Source organism: Pseudozyma hubeiensis (assembly GCF_000403515.1).
Source record: "Pseudozyma hubeiensis SY62 DNA, scaffold: PHS9, whole genome shotgun sequence".
Classification (NCBI taxonomy): Eukaryota; Fungi; Basidiomycota; class Ustilaginomycetes; order Ustilaginales; family Ustilaginaceae; genus Pseudozyma; species Pseudozyma hubeiensis.
In genome coordinates this window covers 119,424-140,374 of record NW_012133791.1, presented here as the reverse complement: position 1 = coordinate 140,374, position 20,951 = coordinate 119,424, and the positions used below count along the sequence as shown (strand labels likewise).

At 55.8% G+C, this 20,951-nt stretch overlaps 8 protein-coding genes and 1 non-coding gene across 9 annotated transcripts; 5 read left to right on the top strand and 4 right to left on the bottom strand.

The window, feature by feature from the left end:
- Positions 1–1,251: 1,251 nt before the first annotated feature.
- On the top strand, positions 1,252–2,073 carry PHSY_000673 (potential cytoplasmic adenylate kinase; the record flags this gene model as incomplete). The annotated part of the gene is made up of 1 exon (XM_012331308.1): positions 1,252–2,073. The coding sequence occupies one exon, from the start codon at positions 1,252–1,254 to the stop codon at positions 2,071–2,073; it is 822 nt and encodes a 273-aa protein (XP_012186698.1).
- A 284-nt stretch (positions 2,074–2,357) lies between these two features.
- Positions 2,358–5,843, bottom strand: PHSY_000672 (hypothetical protein; the record flags this gene model as incomplete). Its single annotated transcript, XM_012331307.1, has 1 exon — positions 2,358–5,843. The coding sequence occupies one exon, from the start codon at positions 5,841–5,843 to the stop codon at positions 2,358–2,360; it is 3,486 nt and encodes a 1,161-aa protein (XP_012186697.1).
- Positions 5,844–7,211: 1,368 nt separating this feature from the next.
- PHSY_000671 (hypothetical protein) lies at positions 7,212–8,123 on the top strand (the record flags this gene model as incomplete). The annotated part of the gene is made up of 1 exon (XM_012331306.1): positions 7,212–8,123. One exon carries the CDS (start codon positions 7,212–7,214, stop codon positions 8,121–8,123), a length of 912 nt encoding a protein of 303 aa, XP_012186696.1.
- An 84-nt stretch (positions 8,124–8,207) lies between these two features.
- PHSY_000670 (Zn(II)2Cys6 transcription factor) lies at positions 8,208–8,993 on the bottom strand (the record flags this gene model as incomplete). The annotated part of the gene is made up of 1 exon (XM_012331305.1): positions 8,208–8,993. One exon carries the CDS (start codon positions 8,991–8,993, stop codon positions 8,208–8,210), a length of 786 nt encoding a protein of 261 aa, XP_012186695.1.
- A 567-nt stretch (positions 8,994–9,560) lies between these two features.
- Positions 9,561–10,733, bottom strand: PHSY_000669 (hypothetical protein; the record flags this gene model as incomplete). Its single annotated transcript, XM_012331304.1, has 1 exon — positions 9,561–10,733. The coding sequence occupies one exon, from the start codon at positions 10,731–10,733 to the stop codon at positions 9,561–9,563; it is 1,173 nt and encodes a 390-aa protein (XP_012186694.1).
- A 1,125-nt stretch (positions 10,734–11,858) lies between these two features.
- PHSY_000668 (hypothetical protein) lies at positions 11,859–13,136 on the top strand (the record flags this gene model as incomplete). The annotated part of the gene is made up of 1 exon (XM_012331303.1): positions 11,859–13,136. One exon carries the CDS (start codon positions 11,859–11,861, stop codon positions 13,134–13,136), a length of 1,278 nt encoding a protein of 425 aa, XP_012186693.1.
- Positions 13,137–13,306: 170 nt separating this feature from the next.
- On the top strand, positions 13,307–13,413 carry PHSY_007575. Its single transcript has one exon. It is a non-coding gene; the product is annotated as a tRNA-His (tRNA).
- A 1,090-nt stretch (positions 13,414–14,503) lies between these two features.
- Positions 14,504–16,371, top strand: PHSY_000667 (lysophospholipase; the record flags this gene model as incomplete). Its single annotated transcript, XM_012331302.1, has 2 exons — positions 14,504–15,915; positions 16,020–16,371. 2 exons carry the CDS (start codon positions 14,504–14,506, stop codon positions 16,369–16,371), a joined length of 1,764 nt encoding a protein of 587 aa, XP_012186692.1.
- A 36-nt stretch (positions 16,372–16,407) lies between these two features.
- Positions 16,408–20,662, bottom strand: PHSY_000666 (potential fungal zinc cluster transcription factor; the record flags this gene model as incomplete). The annotated part of the gene is made up of 4 exons (XM_012331301.1): positions 16,408–17,261; positions 17,682–17,830; positions 19,232–20,337; positions 20,447–20,662. The coding sequence occupies 4 exons, from the start codon at positions 20,660–20,662 to the stop codon at positions 16,408–16,410; spliced, it is 2,325 nt and encodes a 774-aa protein (XP_012186691.1).
- Between the last annotated feature and the right edge of the window lie 289 nt (positions 20,663–20,951).

Sequence of the window (20,951 nt, the reverse complement as noted above, 5' to 3'; positions counted from 1 at the left end):
TCTTGCTTGCTCTTCTCTCTGCAATCTAGAGTTCGATCGGGCTCACGTCGACATCTCATGTCGCTCTTTGTTTTGCAAATCCTCTCCGCCCTCTACATGTCGTACCTTCCATCGTAGATTTTGCACATTCCTTGACCTCCTCGCAGCTGCTCCGACCAACTCAGATAGTCTCCTCAGGTCCGCTACAGTATCGGCTGAGCGGCGCTCGGGGGAACTCTGCATTCACCGTCACTTGTCATGGGTCTTCATCTGTATCCAAGCGCTCTTTCTCTCTTTTTTTGTCCACGTCTATGGGTTTCATGTCAGCTTTTCTTCTCTCCCGGTCATCTTGTCTTTCCACTCTAGACGCGACCGTACTCTCGCTCTGTCTTCTCTCCCACGGTCCCACCCCCTCTCCCTCGCGCTCCCTCGCGCTCTCTCGCTCTCTCTCCCTCTCTTCCTATGTTCTCGCTAGTCTCTTGTCATGTCACCTAGAAGCTCACGGTCCGGCAGTAATAGCCATTCTCTCGTTGTTCAAAGCAAGTGAATCTGTGAGGATCTCGATTGTGGTCTGTGGGTGTTCACTACACATCGAGGGTTGTCGAGCCACGAAACAGAACAGGGTGGGCATGTCTGTCGTACGATAAAGGAGGCAGTCTGCACAAGGATGATGCAGCTGTTCCACTTTCGATCGAGGGCGTAGGCCGTTGAAATAAAGCCGGATTTATGCGTGCCTCGATTTTGGCTATATTTTCAAAAGGAGGAAAAGTAGTCGGCGAGTATGACGGCCAAGAAAAGTCAGCGCGTGCGTCAGTGTGCCGCGACGAGAGCAGCAGCAGCGGAATGTCCGATTTTAAGCCGGGGAGATCCTGTTTCTTCTCGTGACGGATCGGCTCGCCGACTCGACTCTCGGCCAAGCAGAGACGCTACTGGTTGAGCTGTGCGCAGATCGCTCTAAGCGATTGATGTTACTCCACACAAACCACCAACCGCATTCTTCGCTCAACACGACTTTCTTCCTTCTGACCCTCTTCCAGCATCCACCTGACCGACTCAAAAAGCAAATATGGCGACGACTACCACCCGCGGCTCCAGGGATAGCCCCTTCCCGCCTCGTAAGTTGCCCCATGCCCAACCTGGCTATTGCACAACTGATCGTTCAAGCGAGCAAGCGTTTGCTGACTGTATTTTCCAACGGTCTTCGCTTCTTCCTCTCACTCCTTCCTTCGTCTGGGGACAGCCTCCGATGCCGAGGTTAAGAAGGAACTCGGCATGAAGGGAGACACCATCTCTGCCGGATCTACCGAGCTCTCCTACCTCAAGTCGCTCGTTTCGCAGCTCAACGACAAGATCCAGCAGCTCGAATCCAAGGCCTCCTCCGCCGTGTCCTCTATCACCGGATCCACCCCGGCCGGCGTTCGTATGATCCTCATCGGACCTCCTGGTGCAGGAAAGGGAACCCAGGCACCCAAGATCCTCGAGAAGTACAACAACTGCGTTTGTCACCTTGCTACCGGCGACATGCTGCGCGACCAAGTTTCCAAGCAGACCGAACTCGGTAAGATGGCCAAAAAGATCATGGATCAAGGTGGTCTTGTCTCGGATGAGATCATGGTCAACATGATCAAGGATCAGCTCGAGACCAACCCGTCTTGCAAGGGTGGATTCATTCTTGACGGTTTCCCGCGTACCACGCCTCAAGCTGAGAAGTTGGACGGAATGCTGCGCGGAAAGAACCAGAAGTTGGACCACGCCGTGGAGCTCAAGATCAACGACAACCTCTTGATCTCGCGTATCACGGGCAGACTGATCCACCCTGCCTCCGGCCGAAGCTACCACAAGGAATTCAGCCCTCCCAAGAAGCCCATGACCGACGACGTCACTGGCGAGCCGCTGATCCAGCGAAGCGACGACAACGCAGAGACCTTGAAGAAGAGGCTGGCCACCTACCATGCTCAGACCGCCGCGGTGACGGACTACTATAGGAAGCAGGGTATCTGGAGCCCCGTCGATGCAAGTCAGAGCCCCAAGGTCGTCTGGCAGAGCATCCAGGCTATCTTTGAGAACAAGAAGCAGCCTCAGCCGTCCAAGTAAGGAATCACAACTTCTCTCCTTAGACTTCCCGCTGATAGTTCAAAGCACACAAGGGCACTCTTTCACCGGTGTCGATGACAATTTGCAAAAAAGACAAATTATGAACCGCATAACTCGCCACATGCACTTGACTGGTGTGTGATCTGCCTTCTGCTCGCCTTGTGAGAAAGGTCTCTCCAAACCCAGGGACATTGTCTGACAAGCTGCGATGATGGAAACAAGCGATGGGAAAGGAAATGCGGTTGAATTCCAACTGCCGCGACGAATAGAAAACTGAACCTCTTCTAGAGTGAGACGTCGGCATCGTGAAGTACAATATCCAAACTCGAGTTGGCAGTGTTCAAGAAGCTCCCTGCATCATGGTTCGGATGAGTAGACGCAAAATCCGCCGGAGGATTCATCATCCCCGCTGCTCCCGCCGCCGCCGCTGCTGATCCATACTGAAACATGTGGTGCGGAGTAGAGTTCGCCATCGCACTCGCATCGTAACCTCTGGCACTATACTCTCCGCCACTCTCGTCGACCGACTGTCCACTGACCATGGAATCCATCATGCTGAACTCCAGCTTGTTGCCCGGGAGACTCTTGTACCCTTCGCAGATGCTCTTGACCAAGCGCAGCAGGGTCGGGTCTAGATCCACCGCGACGCTCAGATGATGCGTGATCTCGGCGTGGTACTTTGTCGGCAACACCATGGTGCCTGTCGCTCTGCCCGCCTTGCCACTTCCACCTTCCAGGTGACAGAACTGGCCCCCGCCCAACCTCATATACGACTGCGCCAGAAGGATGTGCACACTCGCTTCTTCCGGAGCCAGCTCGCACGCCCTGCACAAATCCCGATGGCTGGACTCGGCATCCCCATGCTGCAGCAACAGCTCCGCCCTCCTCAGCAACGTCAACACCCCCGCTCCCGGTGCCAGCTCGATGGCGCGATCGTAGCACTCCAACGCCTTGGCCGGAGCGTTGAGGAGCGAAAAGGTCCACCCCACCAGATCCCAGAGGATGTGGTTCGAGGGGTTGATGTGGATCGCCTGCTGGAGACTCTTGCTCGCGGCATGTTCGTGTTCGCCGATGCCGAGGTAGACGCGACCCAGGCCGGCCCAGGCGTTCCAGTGCCGGCGATCGCACCGGATGGCGGAACGGAAGTAGGCGATCGCTTCGTCGTGCATGCCCAGATCGTGCGCTTCGTGGCCCGCGAGCGTGTACGCGTACGCATAGTCCGGCGCCGACGCTGCGGCACGCTGGAAGCAGACGAGCGCGGTCTGGTGCTCCTTCTGGAGCGAGAATGCGTTTCCGACGACAATGTGGGTGGAAGCGGTGGAGGGAGAGATGAGCGAGAGGTGCTGCGCTAGTGCCGAGAGCCGTACTTCGCGGGAGAGGTGGAAGAGGACGAGGGAGAAGATGTCCACGTGGGAGGCGATGTACGGGTTGAGCTTGGTGACGGCCGTGAAGTGGGATTCGGAAGAGGCGTATTGGGAGCTCTCGGCGTAGCTTCGCGCCAAGAGGAGGTGATGGAGAAGGCTGTCCTTGACTTGGAGATCGAGGAATCGCGTGGCTTCGGTTATGGAGATGGTGGCGGCTGTGCTGCTGCTGGAGGACGCTTCGCCGTTCAACTCGAGCGGTTGCTGCTTGCTGTCCATAACGGGAATGGCCTCCGCAAGAATCGGGATCGATAAAACAGCTGCAGCTTTGTCCCCTTCGCACAGACGCAACAGCCGATATGCCTCGCCAACCTGAGCGAGCAGTGCAAGCACGTACCTGTCCGCGGCTTTCTGATGTGCCATGGCTGTAAGCTGATGCACGCTTGATCCGCGAAGTGCGTTGAGCGAATCGAGCTTGGCTCTGGCGTCGGATTCCTCCTTGAGACGCATGGCTTCGGCTGCTGTGCGGCTGGAAGCGAATGCACCGTTGCTTCGCACAGTTGTGTTGGCACCGCCGGCCGAGCTGGAGCTGGCTTTGGACATGGCACTTCCCGGGCGACTCGTGTTGCCAGCGGTTGCGAGGCGACTGGTGGGAGCAGCCGTGGTCCTCTTTTGTTGAACGCTGGCTCCGTTTGTTCCGGCAGCAGTGCGCGCCGAGGATGCAGTGGTAGGCTTGGTGGCTGTGCTGCGCGCTGCGGTCTGACCAGGCGCTCCAGATGCAACTCTCTTGGCGGACACGGCTGTTCGTGCGGTCGAGACGGTCGCGCGGGACGACATGGACGTGGTTGAAGAGGCTGACGAAGTGGATGATACGCTGCCGGCTGCACTTGTGGCGCCTGCTCTGTTGGGAGCGGCCGCCGAACGAGAAACGGTGGTCGCTGATGCTGGCGCGCCGGTATTGCCGCGTGTGGAGCGTAATTGGCGTGCATTTGCTGCTGTGGGAGGAGCGACGGTTGCGGTACGTATGCCCGCTGGTCGAGTCGGTCGAGTAGCGTTGCCGCCCACTTTGGCTGCTTTGACGTCGTCTTGGTCGGCAACCACGGCCTCGAGATGATGCGTGTTGGTCTGAGCGGCTGATAGAGCTCGAGAAGCTGGATGCAGACGTGTTGCGGTAACCGCACTGGCTGATGTGGTAGGCAGAGGCGGCGCCGTCATTTTGTCAATGGGTCTGGATGATGCACCATTGCGAGCAGGGCCAGATGGCAAGGAAGGCATGGGGGGAGCATCTGATGACACTTTGAGCTTCTTGTTGGCGCCGTCTTCCGACACCTTGCGGATCATGGTGGATGACTCGGCTTGTCCAGTCGAGAAAGGCACACTCGACTTGATCGAAGACTCCATGGCTATGTAGGGCGCCTGCACCTGAGCGACCAAACCAGAGTAGAGGCGATCGAGAGCGGACGCGCCCAGGTGCTTGTTGGCGGTGGCCGCGCCGTAGCCGGTATCGCAGAGGCCGGCCCAGGCACGCCAGTTGAAAGGGTCGAGCTCGATGGCTTGGATGAATGCAGTCTGCGCGTGCTGACTGCGACCACGACTTGCTGCACTGTATGCTTCGTCGGTCTGGAGCTGCGACTGGTATCGCGACTGTGACGAGACGATTTGCGGTAGAGGCATATCGTCGCTTGGCGATTCAATGGCTTTTCTCTTGCCAAGCGCCTTGTCTCGGAGCAGATGAGCGACCTCGAGTGCATCGGATGGTCTGCCAAGGGTGCGACAAGCGTCGCGGTACTCCCTTGCGCTTGCAGCATCCTGAAACGTAGCGGCCGAGCCTTGCTGAAGGATGTGGATGCAGGCGTGAGCGCCTGCGGTATCGTGAGGATCCTGCGAGCTGAGTCTGGAGGCAGAAACGATGGCCGATGCTGCACTGGCTGAAGGGCTGAAGGGGAGAACGATGTTGAAGCCTCCGTGACGAGCGCATCTCGCCAGTGTGCTGCGAGCGACCGTGGACGACGGGTCGAGACACACGGCGTAGATGGAGAAGAAGGTGGCAGAGCACAGGTCGATCTCCCAATCCCAAGGATCATGGGAATCTTGATCGGCGTTGAGAGCGAGAAAGGAGCGGGCTAGCGAGATGAGGCGCCGAGCGATGAGTTGAGGGCTAGGCTTAATCTCGTTGATTGTTTCGAGCTCGGAGAGCGTCGGAAGCGAAGGTGGCAGCTCTAGTGCCAACGGTGGCGGTTGTGAAGGTACCGAATGATTTGGTGCTGCATTGGCTGGTCTGGATCGGACGGAGGTGGAAGTCGGATGCGCCGATATGGTTGCTGAAGAGGAAGCCGAGGAAGATGCGACGGGTTGGCGTGCCTTGGTGGCCGTCAGTCTCGACCGAGGCGCCGTCGCTGCTAGCGGCATCTCCGACCAGCCGGCGTGTCGGCGAGCAGTATGCGTTGCTGGAGGAGTGAATGCTGTTCTACGGCTGCCTTACGCTGCTGACATGCTCACGAGGTCATCGATCCGTACGTCGTGCTCGGTGGGTTTCGGTTGTAATGTCGGATCAATGACTGTTGCCAAGCTGATGCACGGCCTACGGCGATGGTCGATGTATCAGCAAGTGCTGCACGTCTGATGTGGTGGAGAGAGAACGAAAGGTGATGGAAGACCACCTAGTTTGTGCATCACAGAGTCAAGGTCGACACCAGGCGATTCCTTTGTGCCAGGTGTTGACTTGTGTGCTTATGCACGCCAGCTTCGCCAACACTTTTGGCAGCACACAAAAACAGGGTCAGCTCGCAACGCCGCGCGCTCGCGACTGTGAATGCATCATCATCAAGAAATCTGGCAGCAAGGATCGGGGATTACTGGCGCCCTGGTGTCCCGGCCGAGTCAACGATTTAGATTTACATATGACCACACGCGCCGCAGAAAAGGTTCGTGTTGCGTTTGTGTGTGTTGGTTGGCTCGGTGAGATTTGGCTTGCGGTGTCATGGAGCCAACCGACCGACAGGCGAGGCATCCAAAGATCGACAGCGCATGCGCCGTGCCGAGCGTGTCACTTTTTCTTAGTGTTTCGAAACACACATGCTCAAACACGCATGCACACACACTGTGCTGCAATTGTGCCGTTTCAGGTCGAACGGCACATTGCAAGACTGTATGCCAACATCATGATGGTCGACAAGGGACTCACCAGCTCCAAGATGAAGAATCGAGAGCTAAATGGCTTCGGAAGGAGGACATGTAGACGCAGGCTGGCAATCATGCAAATTCCCCTGTCTGTTGTTCTTTGTTTTCGGTTTTGAAGCTGCCTTGCATGCATGCAGCCCGAGCGAGTGGACAGAGTGAGACTACAGGCGCACAGCACATCCCTCTGCGTGTCATCACGCTGTTGCGGCGTGTTCAATCTATCGCACCAATTCTCAGCCATCACTCGCCGTCATCATCGTCCTCTGCCGTCACACCACCATCACCACCGTCTCCTCATTCCGCCCCATCAGTCCTGTCCTTTGCTTTGCTCACTCCACTCAACAGTTAGTTCCGATCCTTAAACTTTGGTCCCGTCCGGCTTCAACCCGTCCGGCCTACACTGCTCTTCAGCACCGCACACTCCTTTCGCATCGCCTTCCGAATCACGCTACAACTTCCTTCCGGCCCTTCCATTTGCAGCCTTATCCCGCCGACTGATTTGACACTACTCGTTGTTAATCTGTTTGCTCCATCTGCACCTTCATCGGCTCCAGGCCGCCATTCCTGCAGACATCGGTCTTGCCTTTCGACTCCATCATGCGCGTCCTACCAGCACTGCTAGCAGCGTTCGCCCTTCTGCCACTCCTCACACGCGCCGCATTTCACTCCAACGATACTGCCTGCACACGGCACTACACCGTTGAATCCGGCGACACCTGCGACAAGATCGGTCAAAAGACCCTCACTTCCACCTACCAGATCCTCGCGTTCAACCTCCTTTCCGCAGGTGCCGACTGCTACACGCTAGAGATCGGCACGCGTCTCTGTCTCGGACGCTATGGAAACGACTGTCAATTCGTGCATCAGTGTACCAATCAGGACACCTGCGAGAGCATCGCCAGTGCCTACGGCATCTCGACCGAACTATTGCAGAACAACAACCCGAGTTTGGATTGCAATGTCGTGTACGATGGCTTGATGCTGTGCGTTAGTGCCGGAAGTATCAGGCCGCCGGCCGACGACAGTCTCAATTCCACTGATGTTATGGCTGCCAGGGAGCAGGCGAGGCAGATGTGGCTCGTGCAACAAAAGGCAGAGTTGCCCCAGCCCGAGTCAGGGTCAGAGCAGAAGAAGAAGGCGACTACCAAGCATCCGCACACCTCACATGCATCGCACAGCAACAAGCATCACCAGCACAGCGGTGGATCATCCTACAAGCCAGCGTCCCAGCCAGAACCAGCCGCGGACAAGACAGCATCACCAAAGCAGCAACGCGCAGCATCAGATGACGAAGCTTCGCAGGAGAAGCAAAACACATCGTCACAAGAGAATCTCGAAGGGCAGTTTGTGGATGATCTCTTGACCTCGACGCCACCAGGCTCAAATCACACTCCAAATCTGCAACAACAAGAAACGCCACTGGTTGGCACTGATTCTGCTACTGCACAGCACAAACGTCATCGTTCCCTCTCGTCTCGTTCGCATCATCAGAGATCACATACCCGTTGAACAAGATAATCTCAACACATGTTTTGGTGTTCATTTGATCCTTCGCAGGATCGCCCGCGATCGTGTATGAAGATTTCATCGTTGCTACGAAGCAGGCTCGGCGAGGACGAGGTTGAGGATGCGATCGCACGTGTTGGTGAATCCAACATTGCCTACTGCTTCATCTGCACTGTATTGTCCGTCTGCTGGAGCTGACATTGGCGTCTTTTTTCCCGCATCATCATCCAGCATCAACTGTTCCGCATCCTGCAGCACCGCTCTGATTTGAGCCGGTAGACAAACTCTTCTCTGCTTTGCCAACGCTTCGTCCTCGGGCGCATGAATTTCGATCTCCAGCAGATCCTCTTTACCCCTCGCAGGAACAGTGGTGTACGATTGAGGTTGCAGATACATCCTCATCACGTTGGTGGATGGTTGTGAATCGGTGGGGTTGGAGAGGTCGAACATGCAATCCGGCTTTCTCCTCTTGATGGGTGAATTGGGAGGTGTGGTCGGTGAACGAACTGGTTCGTCGAATCCGGAGGAGAGCGCTACGATTCGTAGTTCTTCCACGTGCGATCGTAGACGTTCCCACGATGATCGATCTAGCTTCTGGACCGAGCGGGTGGAGCCGTGGATGAGAAAGTGAGGCTCGAATAGCGCGTACACCAATTCCGTCGATGTCGTGGAAGTGGTGATGTAGATCAGAACGCACGTCTCGAACGATGGTACGAATTGGTCGAGCGTCAGTGTGGATGGTTTGGCGAGAAGCGCGGCAGACGCTGCCGATCGTCGACGTCGAAGTGTCCGTTCCGTCGAACTTGAACTGCTGGCGGTGCTGGAAACGGACATCTTCATGGAGAATGCTTCGTCTAGGCTTGATTCACGCATCCGAACGTTTTGTGGAGTGAGAGAGTCGATCTATGATGAGCGAGACGATGCTGAATAAGCTTGTCAACGTAGAAGGCGGCGGTGGGGATGAGAGAAGAGCAAACAAGCTATCGACGAGCCCACTTTCATCTCTGTCCCAGCTGCGATATGGCACCATCAACACATTTGCGTGCCGCAGGCACAAGCGTCGGATCTAAGCTTGCTGAGCCGCCATGTGTGTCGAGTTTGCTGTGGGGATGGGGTGAACGACTGTTGGAACGAAGGTCCCGAACTGCGTGTGTCTGCAGCATGCAGCGTGGGTTGCTTCCCCTTTGTTTCATGCACTCGCCATTGTTTGCAGTGTGCAGGAATACTTTCGCTAAAGTACCAGTCGTTCGTCGCAAGCAGGTTTCGGCTTGGAAGCCGGCATGCTCAAGAGGCTCGAGCGTGCATTGGGAGTCTGTGTCATTGGTGACATTGATCGTGGGTCAAAGCTCAGACTCTCTGACTCGCTTGCAGAAGTGCGAATGCAAGGTGCATGGTGGGCAGAATGGCCGATGGCAGACGGACGCTGAAATGTTTTCGGGCTCACTTTCGGCCTTTACTCGAAGACGGAGCTACCGCTTCGGCAGCTTCTGCCTCCTCGTTCTCTAACAGCGCCTTGACCTTGCGTGCTTCAGCTTCGATACGAAGGCTCTCCATGATGTAGTCGAGGCCTGTTCCAGGATCGTGCTCTCCCTCCATGACAGCGTCGATGCCGTTCAGGCTCAGATTGATCCGATGATCCGTGACGCGGTCTTGCGGGAAATTGTAGGTTCGGACGCGATCGCTTCGATCCATACTCGCTACCTGAGCTAACCTTCGCTCTCGATTCCCTTCGACTTCCTGCTTCAGCCTGCGATCCAACAGCCTGGCTCGCAGGACCGCCCAGGCTTTGGTACGATTCTGATGCTGCGAACGGCTGTCTTGCATTGAAACGGAGATGCCCGTGGGCTCGTGCGTGAGTCGAATGGCAGATTCGGTCTTGTTGACGTGCTGTCCTCCCGCACCTCTCGACCTCATCACTTCAACTTTGACGTCCTTTGGATCGACGAGATCGTCCGCTTTGTTTTCGGAGCCTTCGGAGATGGGCAGCACCATGACTGCGATCGTCGATGTCTGGAGCTTGCCCAGACTCTGTGTGGCTGGAATGCGTTGTACGCGGTGTACGCCTGCTTCGTACTTGAGCTTCTGAAAGACACCTTTGCCTTTGACTTCGATGATGGCTTCCTTGAGTCCAGACCCGGATCCGGAGGATGACGTCGATACGTCGACGCTCGTACTCGACAGCATCTCAACCTGCCACTCGCCCGAGCCATCTTCTTCGATCGGCTTTTGTTCGCAAAAGCGTTCGTACATTCGAGCCACTTCCGCAGTAAACAAGGTCGATTCTTGACCTCCGACACCGGGACGAACTTCGAGTACAGCGCCGACCGCCTGTGCCTCGATCGCATCCGTGACGGATTCCAGAATGAGTTTCTCCATATCCGTGCGCAGATCCAACAACTCTTGTTCCAGGAGTGGAATCTCTTCGGCTGCAAGAGCACGCATGTCTTCGTCTGGGTCGCTTTGGCTCATACGTATTGTGCTGACGAGCTGCCTGCGTTTGGACGAGAAGGTTTCCCATGCTTGCCGCAAGGAATCGAGCTCTTTCAACTGTTTACCGATCTCGGCGCTGTCAGCGCCTTCGACAGAATCTAGCAGACGCTGGCGCTTCGTCATCCTGAGCTGCGCCAGTTGTACTACCGGATCTCGGTCGATGTCCAGGGAGGGTTCGGATGCCGTCTTTTGGGTTGCGTCACCGGCCTTGGTAGTGTACGGGCGGGCTATTGAGCATGAAGAAGAACGTATTGACCGTGGCATAGAGTGGACGCAGACAGCGGATAAGGACGGATGGAGTCGAGGTTGCATTGACCATCGTAGAGTAGCTGGCTGCTTTGAGGTCGACGCTAGCCTGTGCACTGCCCTCCGTGAAGGCCCAGCAGTTTTGAGCAGGGCTGAGGTTGCAGAGCACCGCAGCGAGCGAAGGCTGACCCTGCTCATTGTGCCTGCAATGATACAGCCAGCTCCTACAAGGCTGGTCTGGAGATCCTTGCGTGTGATAGATGCTCACACGACAGCTGCAGGAGCACATGTTGCTCAAGAACCTTAAGAAGAAAGTCTGTCGAGTCGGATCTCGGACCTTGCAACTTTTTCCACATGCAACGAAGTAAAGATGAGCTGGGTGTAACATTTTTGTTCGGCTTTGGCCGAAAAGAGGTAAGTTCCGGTTGGCAACATCATACAACCAAGACCTTTTCATTGGACTTAACATAAATCCTCCGGGAAAAATTGAGGTGAATGATGCCATGACCGCTAGGGTCCTCGCCATGATGATGCGATAAGGCCACAGCGGCAGGCGATGGTACGAAAACTGTCAAAAGATTGCGACCGCCAAGGTTACTGTGCAAAAGTCGGATAGCGTGCTCTGCATACGAGCATGACATTCCACGTCCCTGGCAGAGGTGCCTGTGTGAGCTCGCGCAATCTTGTGCTCTTGATCTGAAGCGGGCTCGCAATCCACCAGCAGCAATGTCGATGTCGTGTGTCAGAGTACAGGCTGCCCGAGTCAAATCGACGTGACCGGCGCGGTACTCCCTGGCTCGCCTCCACTGTCTTGCAACCCATGCCCGCCCTTCAGTGTCTTCCTGTTGCTCCGGCGGCGTAGAGAAGTGCGGGGTGTGAAGGGATGCGAAGAGATGCCTTAAGTTTTGTATTATGTGAAGACATCTAGATCGTTCGTTGTGACCATCACCTGTTGCACTTCCAAGTCGGTACCGTCTCTTCTACGCTTTCTCATCCGACAGCATGGTCGGAGCAAAGAGAAAGACCCTGGCTGGCAGCATCTCGCCCTCGACAACGGCGTCTCAGATCGACGATGGCGAGCCGCTGCTCAACAAAGACGGCACACGTCGCAAGTCGCGCGTGTTGCGACGCAAGACAGACCACTCGATCATCGAAAGACGCAGACGAGAGAAGATCAACGAGAAGCTTGTCGCTCTACAGAGCATCGTTCCAGCCTGCCGCAAGGAGTGTCAAGACCTCATCGAGAAGAAGTATGTCACACCACTCCGCGCCACTGACGACAACGAAGCGGACAAGAACAGCACAGCGATCAAACGTGACGCCAAGCGCAAGCGGGAAGCGGAAAGACTGGACAAGGCCAAGAACGAAATGAGCGAAAAGGTCCGGACGACCATGGTCCTCGAGAAGCTCTGCATCATCAGCCACACGCTCGACTTTGTCGTCAGACTGCAAGAAGAGAACAAGGCCTTGCGAGCGCTCTGCGACTGCCAGTCTGAGCGTCGCACCTCCATCAACAGCACTATTGAGCTTGAAGAGCACTACCGCAGTGCTCATGGTAACGATGCTGTCGAGGAAGGTGTTGAGCTACAAGAGGGGGAGAGGGTTCCTGGCTCGCCCTCCAGCTCGTCCGAGCCAAACAGTATCCCGTCAGAAGAGCAAGAGAGACCGAGCAAGCGCAGACTGCACTGGGGGAGCGATGAGGTCCGCAAAGCATCCGTTCGAAGCGAATTCTGTCGCCACAGGTGTGATGTTCATTCCCACGACGAGGCTCGTCACCGAGAGCGATCGCTGTCGCCTACTATATCCGAGCTCGACTGCGATACAGCCAAAGAGAGCAAGGCTTGGGTGTCGTCAGCCTCTCGCGAGGCACCTCGTTCTGCACTACCTTGCAGCGCAACTACTTCTGACGCAGGCCCTTGCAGTTCGTTTTGCAGAACACAGCACTCGTGCTGTCGAGAGGAAGAGCAGGGCTCCGACACCTCTACCGATGGCCCAGACGATCCCACCTCGCCACCTCTCGATCCAACTCAAAGGCGAGTCCTTGCTGTCGGTGGCCAACACAGCTACTTTGGACGTCAAAAACTTCCGTCATTCGTCAATCTCGGGTTGCCGAAACTTGATGCTCACTTTCCAACTCTACGTCAAGACGCTTTCGCCTCGCTTTATCGCCGGGATCCACCCAAATCGTCAGAGCTCCCTGCCGGACGACGACCTTTCCGTCCATTGTCTCTGTATACATCTCACGCGCCGCCTTCCACCTTACCTCATGTCAATCCGTAGCAGCTTCATCATGGTCAATATCAAAATTCGAGAGTTTAGATCGAACGCATTGCTCAACTTAGCATGTTTCTCGTCACCTTGACCCGGACACAAGACTGAGAAGCAGTCGCTCAAATGGCAACAAAAAACATGTTATATGTACGTAACATGTTGAACATGTGTGCATCAGCGCAGTCTTAGTATAGTGGTTAGTACAGCTCGTTGTGGAACTGAATCAAGTTGATTCGCTTTCTTCTTCCGAGCCGAGCAGACGGATGTTCGATTCCTCCAGACTGCATTTACTTTTTGCGGAAATATGTCTCTCTTTTTTCGGCCATCATGAAGCGATGGCGGAGTGTTGTTGTCTCGAAAGACGGTAGAAACGATTCCACGTACAGTGATAGGTTGAGGTGGGCTGCCTCTGCCTACGAATCTCGAGAACCCTTAAGAGTTACACTACCACTCGTGTCGATGTCGTCTGTGAGCGGAGGTAGAAGATTCTGCCGATTCGATGCGTGATTTTTGGTGCAGAGTAGGAGTGGAGAGATATCATCGGCGGACACTGCTTTTCTGACCCTGTTGTCGCTTCTCCGCGACCCTGCGTTGGAGAATCGGCGGAATCACCAAAATGGGAAAACCCACTGCTGTGGCTCTTCTCTGGCTGCAGGTGGCAGGACACAACTCCACACACACTCTCTCACTGCCTGGCACGGTCGGCGCACGCATCACCGCTTTTCCGACTCCATTTCGTCGCAAGCGTGGATCATCGTCGACACACCACCTTCGCCAACCACATTCTCTTCCCGTCTCAAGACCTGCCACTGGTCTTCGTTCGTCGAGGCAAGCTCTCTCAACACCGTCGGCTTCCAACATTAGGTGCCCCTTCTGTTTCTGTCTCTGCAGCGACAGCGGTAGCAGCCACTCATTCCAACCCCTTCTCTCACCACTCTCAGATTTCTCCCAACGACCCGCTCGACCTCCTTCCCTTCTCCGTTCGAAAGCCGAAACGAGCCGTCGACGTTCCTCACTCCAGCTGCAACTGCAATCATATCATCCATTCTCGGCATATCTTCGCATCGTTCTGCATCAACACCAAGCGTGTTCAACCTCCACGTCGAACTCAAAGCATTTTATATAGCATTGGCAATACTCGAAATCGCTCTACTACAACGCATTTGCCACGCCACCCACTGCGATACTGATTCTCATCCGGACTACGATCGCCTCACCACTGTCATGAGTGTATCACGCACATAGAGACCAAACGCTCATTGCGTAGCACTTCGATCCACTCCCGATCTCAGCACGTTTCCACATATCAGCAATACCCGGCGTCCCGCCGCCGGTCTTTGCTCAGCCAGGTGCAACCTGGCTCCAACTCCGTGGCAATGCCACGCACCTATCGTCTGCGGCGACGCAGAACAAGATCAATCGCAACACGTCTAGCAGCAACGGCGCTAGCAGCTCTCGCGTTTGGCGCATCGTACGTTGCAGCAGATGCAATAGCCCCGCCCCTCCACTCGACCAGCAATCACGCATCCGGTGCTGGACTGCCCGCGCTGAACAGTGGATCTTCTTTCGGCCTATCAGGAGCAGAAACGCTCTTGAACCAGCACGATGTCGCATCGACGGAGAATGCGGCATCGGATTCTCTCGATCGTCGCAAGCATGTAATCTTCCAAGACCTTGACCAGCTGCAAGTCTCGTCCAATCTCGATCGCTCACAGTCACGCATCCTCGGCCTCGATCGGTTGGCTCTGAAATCACCTGTTGCTCTCGAGTTTGATGATGCGGCTTCAGCAGACCGTGAGGCAGTCACGCACGATGCAGACTCGGAATCACTTGGCAGCGTCCCATCCGTGCCCGACGCTCGCTTGTTTCCGGTGTCAGGAACACGGCAGTACAAGGCAAAGCAACCTGCTGATCGCTTCAAGGTGACCTACAGCAAGGATTTGGTGGGGCAAGATCTCAAGGGCAAGCAGACCGGTAATGGGTATGTCTTCAGCCGTCACGCGAACGCGGATCTCTCTATATCGGATGCCGGGGCAGCTTTGGTCAACCTGTTCTCACGACGCGACTCGCCTGTCAGCCGTCCGCCGTTGGTTCCGAACTCGAACTCGAGACTACTGATCGGACTCGTGGTCGTCTGCATCATCGCCGTAGGAATCGTGACGGTCGCCATCCAGGAGATGTGGAACAGGCTGCAAGCAGGTTTGCAGCCTCGCTCGCCACTGAGAAGAAGATCGGGAGAAGCACGTTCAATCCGAACGCTCCATCGCAGCGATGGAAGCTACAGCTCGCTGCACACAAACGCATTGACGATCCCATCCTTGGAAGAAGAGGAGGAGCGTATCAAGACTCCGCCAACATTGTCACGTCGCAGCAGTGCAGCAGCGACAGCGTCATCGACTCCGTATACCCTAAACGGCAGCTCCGACTCGGATGACGACGAAGTCGAGCGCAAGACATCCAACGATCTGCACTATCTTTCGCTGCCGTTCGGAATCGGAATCGGGTACAGCTACGTCAACATCGCCGACGGCGGTGACGCACAGAGCCGCATTTCGAGGCTGGCAGCAAAACGTTCACGAAGGCGATCTGGGTCGACGTTGGCGCTATCGACGGGTGCGCTGCCGATCGCAGGGACGGGTGGAGTCAATGGGGCGGATGGTCTTCGGTCGAGATCGCGCTCTTTCAAGGAGCTGTGCCGCGACGCTTTCGGCACTACAACGTCTCGTGACATCGGTATGATCTCGGAAGAAGAAGTGGATGGCGAAATGTCGACGGTCTCGACGCCAAGGTGGGGGTCGAGTCTCGTCTCGCTCGACCTGCCCAGTTCGGAGAGGGGCAGTGGCACTGTGACGCCGACGGGCGCAAGCAGTGCAGGTGTGCTTTCGTCTCCAGCAACGAGCATTGCGCTCGAGGACCTGGCATCGCACGCTTCGACGACACAATCGGCGAAAGGACGCTTCTTCGGCGTCGAGAGCGGCGCTTCCGCTTCGGGTCACACGCTGATCGATCTGGGATTCGGAACGCCCGAACTGGCGATATCGGATCCGGACGGCATCACGCGGCCTGCATCGACGCCAGGAGTGATGCCTTCTCAGGTGGCGCGTCATCCGCAAGTGGAGCATCTGCGCCGCGAAGGGAGATCCGAGACCGGCAAGAGGGTTGGCAAAGGTACACCGACGAACGCAAAGCTTCACTAAGGACTCGTGATGTGATGAACGTTGCAATGTCATCGAAAATTGGCTGATTTCATGCTAAAGCTTAACTGCGTTGGGAGATTTATTTATTGAATTACACAGGATTTGTCCTTTTCACCACCTTCCGCACTACGTCCTTCCTCTTGCGCTTCCTTGATGGTGATACTGCCGTGACGATTGGTGATGGTGCAAACGTCGCCTCTCAACCCGCTCGCTGTGCTGGGGACGATCTTGGCCGTACCTCGGTGTTTATGCGGAGGACTATCCAAGCATTTGAACCTCTGCTGTACCGCCGGTGATAGCTTGAGCGTTCCGGTTTCCGATGTCCAATTGAGCAGGCCGGAGAAGCTTTCGGGGATATAGATGACGATATTCCCGTTAACTGACTTTGCACGGATGTTGAGTGGACGCGAACCGATGTATGAAGGGATGGTGAGGGAGATGGATCCCACGGAGCCGGTTTTCGCTGATATGAGGATCGGTTTGTCTGCTTTCTTCGTGGTGGTGGAAGAGGAGTCTTCGGAGGAAGGAGGAGCGGATTCTTTCAGGACGTATATGGTCGCATTGATGGGAGAGGATTTGGTGACCAGAACGCAAGATGAAGCTTGGTTCTCTTCGTCGGACAGAAGCGGTCGATCGTATACGGGTGGTTTGGTATCCGGTGCTGAAGGTCCGATTGCTAGCGTCTTCTTGATGGTTGCGTTGGGCCAATCGATGTGAATGTGTCGATGCGGCTTGAGTGTAGGGTTGGCGAGGGCAACCTGTTGTGGCTTCCAAAGCGCTTCGAGTCTCTCTCGCTCTTCATCTGCGGAGGGTCGACTGGTTCGACTTTGGTGCGATGAATTGTGAGGATGTTGATTGGGCTGTGACGACGACATCTTTAGCCAAGAACAGATGGTGAGTCGAGAAGAGGCAAGGAAAGCATCAGAGCATTTGAAGGCTACCGCATACGAGGGACCGACACAGAGTTTGACATCAGTTTCGGCATGCTGGTGCCGGACAAGCGCAACCGAACAAGGTCATGCGAGCGGTGCAACACACGAGATCTTCCAAAAGTGGACTCCTGGGCCAAAAAAAATAAGCTTATTCCTGCCTCCACCAGGCAGACCCCTGCATGCAGAGTGAGCGTGCTCACTCATCCTGTTCAAGACACTTTAACATTAGGTGCTCTAATTCAAGCCCCTTGTTCAGTACTTTCGCTCTAACACAACTTCAAGCTCAGATCTTGCAGTGGGCTTCGAGTTGAGGCCGACAGCCTGCACCAGCCATACAGAACGCCAGAGTGGGCGAACCTTCCCACGTCTCAGAACCACACCTGCTGCATCTCGTCACGACTTTCGTCCATTTCGATGTGCCTTACCGGAACAGGTGGCCCAGTCAGGCGACGAAATCCGAGGTTGCTCTGGTCGTAGCCGCTCCGTCACGGGGAGCTCGTAGCGCAACGACGACGTGCCTAGATTCGAGCGGAGTCGTTTCCGAGCTGTGAATTTTTCAATCTGCCAATCCCGGCTGAGAGGGGGCGGAGCTCGTGTTACTGACCAAAAAGCTCTTTATGCGTTGATACCTCTGCAACAAGCCAATGTCGGGCTGCAAGGTGTAGACAGAGTGTTGCTCAACCATCGAGATCGGTTTCAATTTCCTTCTTCCTCCGGCTCCGCTCTACACCGCGCTGTCCGTCCGACAATCGGCTACCATCACACGGGATCATCTCATCGCATTTGGCGAATGACCGCTTTGCAGTAGAAAACTTCCTCCACGATCCGTTTCCCCGTTGGCACCTTCAACACCTTGGCCTCCGCGAATCCCGACCAGGTTCCTGCACGGCTTACTTCATATACTGCATTGTGCGCAGAGACAACAAGGAGCTCCTTTGTTCGTGTTGACCCAGACAATCGTGAATGAGGAAAAAAATCAGGGTGGAAATGTTGGGTCGGCTAACCTGCACAATGGTACCCTGTGGGTTAGGGTAAGAGATCTTCTCATTATTATATCATAGAGGACAATGGCGAATGCGCATCAATGGAAGTTGCAGTCTTCATTTCATCAGAAATTCGTTGTCGAGACAATGAGCAACCCGCCAGCCATGAAACGGCATACCCACTTCCAACTCCCGTCTTCTCCACCCTTCTTTACCCCATTGTCTCGTCGTTCCGATCGTCACACGCATAGCCTCGGCCATGAGACAGAACGGTAGAAGCTCGGCAGGAACGTCTCTGTCCGGCAACAAGTACTCGGATCCCTGCCCCGTGTCATTGATGCACGTCGTTACCTTTGTCCTTTGGCGGATTCATCTCCCGGCGTGTGCCAGAGACCCTCGCCGTTGTGCTGACACCGGTGTTCGGAATCACGGGACGCCGGTCCAATCAACGAAGAACTTGTTAACGGTTAGTCTCAAGATTCGTAGACATTCTCAACGACGTCGAAAGAGATGCAGGTAGCACTCGAGGCAACGTATGGCAGAAAGCTTGGGTATATTGACAACGGGATCGTTGTCCCTTTTGATGACATGTCAAGAGTAGAAATACAGGTAAAAGCCATGACGCGACGGACGACGGAGAGAAGAGACAGAGAAGGCCACGTCTCGTGATACTAATACAGAGAAAGCAAATATCCAAACAAGAACGAATGTGAGAAGGCGAGTGATAGCCTAAGGGAGTGCAGTAGAGACTGTGTGTATAGAGGATATGAGTGGTGTGCCGATGGCGTGAAGGCCGGCCAGCCGAACTCGAGTGCAAGTGTGTGGAGTGAAGGGACGAAACTGAGGTAGAACGGTGACGATGAGAATGCAAGGTGCGATAATGCGAAGAGGCGCAACGCAGGAGACAGAGGGACAGAAAGACTGAAGAAGGGGATAGGTGTGCTTATGCGACCCATTCAGGCGCAACCGGCGTGTTGGCAGCACTGACAAACATGTCGGTGGGCATGGCCGAGGTGAGGGTCATGCCCGACATGTCAGCAGCACCAGCGCTGGCGAGCAAGCTAGCGTCGGGCATCTCGAGACCCGAGAAGGTGCTGAAGGGATCTTGAAGCTTGCCATCGAAAGCACCGCCGTTGATGAGACCCAAGTCGTTGCCAGCCATGATCTCGACGGCATCGGCAGACATCATGGGCGATGGCATCATGGCCGTAGCGTCGACGTGCAAGGCGCCAGCGCCGCTAAAGTCGATGAGGTTGTAAGGCATTGGCTCGAGCGACTGGAGGAAGTTGGTGCACTTGATCTGCTGCTCGTGCGGCGACAAAGTCGCACGAGGCACCATGGGAGGACCGAGCGAGTGAACATCGAAGCTGTCCGAGATAGGAGTGGTAGGAGGCATGCTGAGCGGTGTACCGATGTCCTGGCTCATGTGGAAGGGAGATCGAATGGCTCTCGTCGAAGCCAGCGATGGTGTCGAAGCTGCCGACGAGAGGCCCGATACCGAAGCGAGTCCTTCTGACAAAGAGGCGACCATGGGACTGTAGTAGAGCGACTCGGTGCTCATAGCCGATGATGGCGTCCACTGCTCGTGAGCCGGTGGCGAGTAGAAGACGTCGTGCTCCTGCACAGGTGTGGAGTTGATGGCGAGGCTGGGGCTGATGATCCTGCGCATCGGAGTGGAGGTGAGGAAGGTGGGACGCGTCGGGGTGGTGATCAGAGGTGTGGTGTGGCACGACGACGGATTGCAACCAGGACCGGGGACTCGCGAAGGCGTCATGGGGAAGTCGCCGTAGGCCCAAACACCGTGAGGGCTGGTAGGTGGCAAGAAGTTGAGGCTATCGCCCATTGGGGCGCCGGTCATGGCGTCGTATGGACCAGGCATACCAAAGCCAGGCGTCATGGGCATACGAGGGTGGCTGTGGAACGTGAGGGAGTGGAAAGAACCGTTGGCAAAGAAGCGGTTGGGGGTAGGCTCGTCGTGCGAGTCGCAGTCGTAGCTGCAAGGACCAGGAGGCACGGCCGAAGGGTGACCAGCAGCCTCGGCCGACGCCTGCGATCGTGCACAGGTGGAGCAACGAGGACGAGCGGCATCGCAACGAAGCTGGCGACGGATGGCGACAAGAAAGGAGGACAGGCGTAGGGAGCAGCGCGGTCAGTATTCACGCGTCTAATCCAAGTTAAAATTTCGTGCAATAAGAGGTAAGACTTACCTTGCGGCGACGGCAGGTGGCACAAGCCATCTTGCGTTTCAGGATGGGACCCTTGGACTCTTTCCTCGCCTTGGCGCCATCCTTCAAGGACTTGACCTTGGCAGCAAGCTCAACATCGAGCTTCTTGTTCTCAGCAGAGTGGCATTGCTTGTGGGTGGGGCTCTCGAGCGCTGGGCGGACCGGCGAGGAGATGTTGGTGCTGATGGGAGTCAACATGACGCTGAAGAGATGGCAGGGGAAAAGCTGGCAGAAAAAGAGGTTGCGAGAGTTTTGCGAAAGACGCTTCTTTGTCCGAGGTGCAGCAGACTTCGACAAGCGACGAGCGAGTAGGAAGGGTACAACGAATGCAGAGGCAGAGGCAGCTAACAAGGCGATGGTAAAGGCGTGGCGCGAGATATGATGGGAGAAGCTTTAGCTGGCGTGAGAAGGAGGAGGGGAGGGTAGGTTAGAAGACGGGAGATGAGGATGGGGATGCGGACCATCACCGAGAGATCCGAGGGGGCAG